At 34.3% G+C, this 6,134-nt stretch overlaps 1 protein-coding gene across 1 annotated transcript in view; it reads right to left on the bottom strand.

Annotated features, from left to right (window-relative positions):
• Nucleotides 1–6,134, bottom strand: part of LOC136840093 (UBA-like domain-containing protein 2-B) — a 161,461-nt gene that overhangs the window by 7,881 nt on the left and 147,446 nt on the right. The window contains exon 4 of the mRNA XM_067106480.1: nucleotides 5,418–5,523. Coding sequence (XP_066962581.1) covers nucleotides 5,418–5,523 — 106 coding nt within the window. The remainder of the gene's footprint in view (nucleotides 1–5,417; nucleotides 5,524–6,134) is intronic.

Raw genomic sequence — 6,134 nt, forward strand, 5'->3', positions numbered from 1 at the left:
ATACTGATTCTGCATACCTGTAAATTGAGGTAAATGAGCCAAGAAACTTCTCTGGAGGCTCAAGGCTTGAGAAAAATCCTATGATTTTGGTAAAAACCTTGAAAATTATATTCTAATTATTATACATGACTTATCAAAATCTCTGAAATATTCCTTTTACAATATAAATAGTACCAAAAGGGTTTATACTGTACTTATGAAATATGTACATAATGTACATGTATAATGAGTTCACTGTTGTAGAAAAAATAAAAGGGTTAAATCCATAACAATATAAATGTTCTGTGAATAATTAAATGAAACTGTGAGCTTTTGCTGGCTATTGACAAGTTTCTTCAGACTAACACATTGAAAAAAATTTACATGCAAACTCACTTCATAAAATAAATGCTTAAAATGGTGGTTAAAGTTTAACAAAAATGTATAAAATGAGAGGTTCGTAAAAAGTATGATTGGGTTCATGAAATTATCACTCGCAGTAGGATCCGAGTTTTCACCATAAATGGGGTCAAGATGAACAGGAATTGTTGATGCTTTGGTAACTAAATAGACACCTGTGTAAAGTGTGTCACCATTGGGTGCCAACACAGACACATCTGAGCAAAGAAAAGAGGCAGCACTATTTAGTTGTCAAAGTTATCAGAAGACTCCTATATATTAGCTGCTTTGCATAGCAGTTAATTTGTTATATAGTCTTCCTTTGTAGAACTTTCATTGTTGATTGTTTTATTGTAAACAACTAAACATTATTCATGAATGCGCACCTCCTACTATGCTGCACATGTCCTTTCTCTAACCAGACTGTGACTCACTGTTTAAATCCTATTCTATGCAGTAGTTCTAAAACCTGGACTGTGGCTGCAACAGGACTTTTACATAACATACAAGCTCTTTTAAGTTCCTCTAATCTAAATTCCAGACTTCTGCCACTTTCTCTCACCTAACACTGACTGTAGTCAAGACAAGGAATGCAACACACCAATATTTTTATTCTCTTTAAACCTGTGAAGCACATGTTCTCCGTTACTTGAAATTATGAACTGATACTAAATAGGTTACATAGCAGTGGGAAAGAAAAAGTTCTCTTGAATAATGCCTGTAAGTATAGTAACACTTTAAGACAGTTTACTCAGGAATAGTATGATAAAGGACACTAAAAGTAAGTGTTGGAGTTTGACATTCTTTGTCTTCATTGACTGAAGTCAATTTTATGTGGAAGACAGTGACAGAAATCTAGAGGTTAAGTTGGAGGAATATAGAAGAGCATGTAGATAGGGTAAAAATTATGGTGGTCACAACCTGTATATTAGAGCTAGGACACAGAATAGGATTCCAAGTCAGTAATAGTCTAAGAGTAAAAAATAAGCACATTTGCAGGAAAATAAAAGGTATGCTCACACTCCTCAACATCAAAAGCAACAAAGGGAGTACAGAATACACGTTCTTCTGATACGCAATGCAGTTCACATGAAGAATTATTCTTCTGATATCTCTATCACATGGAATACTGCTGCCTCTCCTCTCCTCACAGGTGTCAGTGTTGGAAACCATTAGTGGCACACCTGACACAAGCATCTAAACAGTCACCACCTTCATTTCAAGACTTTTACATTATAAGCACTTTTCCCTGACCCCTCATTCTCCAGTGTCATCACATCATTGTTCCCTTTGTGCCTAAACATTCTCATGCTTTCAACTTCTGTGTACTGTACAAACATTTCTTCCTGACAGTTTCCATATTTTCTTATTTACTTTCATTTCACTTTCATGAAGTGAAATGAATGCACACCCTTGCTTTCATGGACACTTTTCTTCTATTTAAAACTTCTTACATAGACTACTATGCTCTTGCTCTACCTCTTCAGCTATAATGACGACAGACAGACAGGTGATCTCCCTTCACACACACACACACCTCTGTGATAATCTACTGTGTACCATCTGTTTGGTTTTCATCCGAGTAGGAGGAGATGAGATGACAAGGGACACGAGAGAGACACTGAAAGAGGCAAACAGACCACCTCCCTTCATGCATTCTATGCATGATAGTTTCCTTGAGGCAAGTTTAGCTGAAATCCTTTCTACTGTGTATGAGAGTTGTGATGACAATGGAAGTGTGACTGATATGCAGTGGATGAGAATTTCCCATGCACATCGGTTTATGTTGGTCTAACTTTGTACCAAGTTTGACTGAAATCCATTCCAGTCATGTAGCAGGAGTTATGATGACAAGGTAAATGTGTGAGACAGATGGTCAGTCTCCCTTCATACACCATCTGACTGAAGTCCCAACCAACCATGTAGGACAAAATGCAATGACAAGGTAAATGCGAAAGACCTGCTGATAAATGGACAGCTGGACAAATAAAAGGGGAAAACTAATCCCCCCTCAGCTTGTTGGTAGAGGTCTAATAACAGGCAGAAAGCAATGCAACTGAGGATCAAAGGGATGCTACAAAGAACTTTTAACACTGCAGACAGAATGATGATTCAATGTAGTAAAAAAAAAAAATAGAGATATTCTGGTGAGGAATAATTTGTTTTATATAATGAAATTTCCATAATGAAATTCACTTTGAAATTTACGACTTCAGTTCTGTTTTATTCAGAATATTACAATTAATGTATAGCATGGGGTCCATTCCTGTCTACAGTATGCCCAAGTACACACTCCCAATGGATTCATGAGAAAACCAGTATCTATAATCTTAAATGGACATCATCATATACTGTATACAGTAGAGTTTCTTTCTTCTTTTTGCACCCTGCAACACATCAACAACAAAAACTGTTAGGGAAGGTCATATCATGTACTATGAAAATTGAATGCTCAGTACATAAAAATCATATTTGTCCCCTTCACCAGATAATCTTACACATTCACTAGTAGCTTCCCTTTTTATCTATAAGTTACAAAAGCTTCAGAAATCTGAAGAGAAAGAGTGAGTACATATCGAAAAAAAAAACAACCATAAATTTCCCAGATACTGGATACAGTACCGGTATAGATGCAAATACTTTTCTTACCTGGATTCCCCAAGGTAATAAAAGACAGAAAAATAATACAGTATGTGGAAACAGAATAGCTAAAGTAGAAATAGCTTGACTGTTGGCGAGTCCCAGTAATAATATGCAAAATTTTAAACCACAAACACAGATGTTTACAAAGAAATGGGCAATATGTAAATGCCGTGTGACTATAATTATATGCTATGACTCATGACAAAATTGGACTGGACTATATGATTTAGGCTTACATAAATGAGGAAGTTGCAGACTAATGTTGTGTCTAAAGGTTGGACACGAGGTTTTCAAGACAGATTATCTGGACGTGATGAAAGAGGATGAGGAGTGGATAGTCAGATAAGTAGCAAATATCAGTAGCAGGACAAAGACCAGTAGGAAGGACCACAAATCTGGGGAAAAGGGGCAAAGAGGCCTAGACCAGATGGAAATTCAGGCTGAGTCCGCATGACGATAGAAAATGGAGATAACTTATTTCACATCTAACACAACAAATGGAAAATCTGACATTAAAACCATTGAACATGATGGATTTCCAGATTATATTCACAAATCTGTCACACATTCTGAAGAGTATTCCAACACCCAAAAAAATTTTAAGCCACAAAATAATACTCTGCTGACTTCCAGCAATCAAATGCAACCATTATACATTTGAGGTTTCGAACCCTAAACCATAGGCAAGGCTTCTCTGTGAATTATTCAGTGGTTGGAAGCCATCAACTTGAAGTCTAGGGAGAGATGTTTGTGCAATGCCATGAGCCTTCTCCAGTGTATCATACAGAGGTCAAGTTTTCAAAAACAATTGTCTCAATTCTACAACTAACAGATTTAATTGTTACACATACACAAAAGTTTACTCACTAAGAGGCATATTAGGAACAATGTCATTCTTAACATTTGTTAAAACAATTCGGAATAAATAATTATACTTGAATATTCTGATGTGTTATGGTAAAAACACTGAGGAAGCCCAACCATTGTATTTTGAAAGAAAACCAATTATAGTACAAGCAAATATGGCAACCTTGTGTTTTCACAGTTTAATAGTTTTAAACTTCAGCATATACAGACTTCTAATGACCGGAGAAAAGGAGGCAAACCTTCACAGTTTAAAGAAAAAAATACCTACACATATATTATCTAAACTCTAAACTTTACCTATGCATATATTATCTCAACTAATATTATCTAAACTAAACTTTAAACAGAAAAGAACATCCACACAAAACATAACATTGAATAATTATACACTAACTCAATCCCTACTTATAATTAACTGAACACAGCTATATTAAATTCAAGTGGCCATTAAAGACGAAAAATAAATTGCCTAACAGCATAATACTGAATACAACACATTAACTACTCACTCTCTCTCTCTCAATGATCTTTTGACACCTATGTATACATTTGAAAACATGCAAAACATAACACACACACATGCATACTAATGGTACATATGCATTATGCAACTTCCACAGTTTCCACGTACCCCAACATTCATATACACGAGAGGTTTACTCAGTTGCTCACCAACACCTAAGGTTTACTCAATAATTAACCTACGCCAAATATTTACCCTTGTTACTCATCACCTCCAAAGGGTTACTGTTACTCACACAAGCCAAAAGGCTTCTAAAGTGACTCGCCAACACTTGGGATCTTTATTCACTAACCAGAATAAAATGGTTTATGAATTCATGGACGATTGAAATTTTCGTGTTTACTTATCAACAAAATCATCATTTACTAACAACACTATATACTAAATCACCCAAATAAAAATCAGAGAGTTCAGTCACTTCCTAAATATATCAGGAACTTTATTCCTTCATCCACCAACTGTTAAATGTTTATTTTTACAATCTTCAAAGATGATGATTCAGTAACTATTCCCATCCAAAACGCTTACTCATCTATTCATCAACAATAAAATTCGAGAATGTGACTAAAACCAACATCAAAAGAAAAGTAAGACATCACAATTAGCTGAGAGGAAAAATAAGAGAGGAAAAATCAACTGTGAGAAAACAAAAGATGCAAATTGACTGAAAGAATAACACAGACGACAAATAAAAAACGATGGAAAGATAAAGATACAAAAAAAATTTTCTGGAAGAAAAAACAATGAAAAAAACATTCCTGAAAGGAAAAAATGACAAGAAAATAAAAATATTAAGAGGAAAAATTAGTAGAAAGAAGTTCGGACGTGACACTTGAAAAAATTAAGTAAAATAAAAAACAACACAAAGGCAATTAAATGACTGGGAAAATTACAGGAAAAATTAGAGGAAAAACTAAAAATTAAAAGAAAAAAAAACAAGTAATAACTGAAAAAAAAGCAAGATCACCAAAAAGCCGTAAACAGACACTTGTCTCTGAAGACCCACCTGACGGCGAAGTAGATAACTTATCTTGCGTAGACATTTTTGAAAAAGCTGCTAGGGCGTCGGGGAAGGCAGGAGGAGTTGCGGGCGTATTCGCTGGTGTACATAACTGTGGAGGAGCAAAACGAAATACTCATTGGAAATTCATAATAATAATAATAATAATAATAATAATAATAATAATGTAAAAATACTTTCACTATAATGTTAATAATAAAAGGATACTATTGAGAATTTTTTCTAAACACTAATAATAACAATAATAATAATAATAATAATAATAATAACAATGATAATAAAATAAAATAATAATGTAAAAGTACTTTTGTCATAACTGAATAATTGAGGAATTTATAACTAGTGATAATAATAATAATAATAATAATAACAACAATAATAACAATAATAATAATAATAATAATAATAATAATAATAATGGTATGCTCAGCTCATCTTTAATGAGACATGATTCATAAAAAAACCTACTCTCAGGTGACATTTACACAGACCACCAACCAGGTGAACAGGTGGCATGACAATTAAAGCGTATCGCACAGGTGATTTGCCTACTGTGTGGTATTCACCAAGTACTGTGTCTTAAATTTTTATAACTGGAGATGATTCGACATGAGATATACCAATCAGGGAACTTCAGGTATACTGAGAGAGAGAGAGAGAGAGAGAGAGAGAGAGAGAGAGAGAGAGAGAGAGAGAGAGAGA

Source organism: Macrobrachium rosenbergii, chromosome 7 (genome assembly GCF_040412425.1).
Source record: "Macrobrachium rosenbergii isolate ZJJX-2024 chromosome 7, ASM4041242v1, whole genome shotgun sequence".
In the NCBI taxonomy this organism is placed as follows: domain Eukaryota; kingdom Metazoa; phylum Arthropoda; class Malacostraca; order Decapoda; family Palaemonidae; genus Macrobrachium; species Macrobrachium rosenbergii.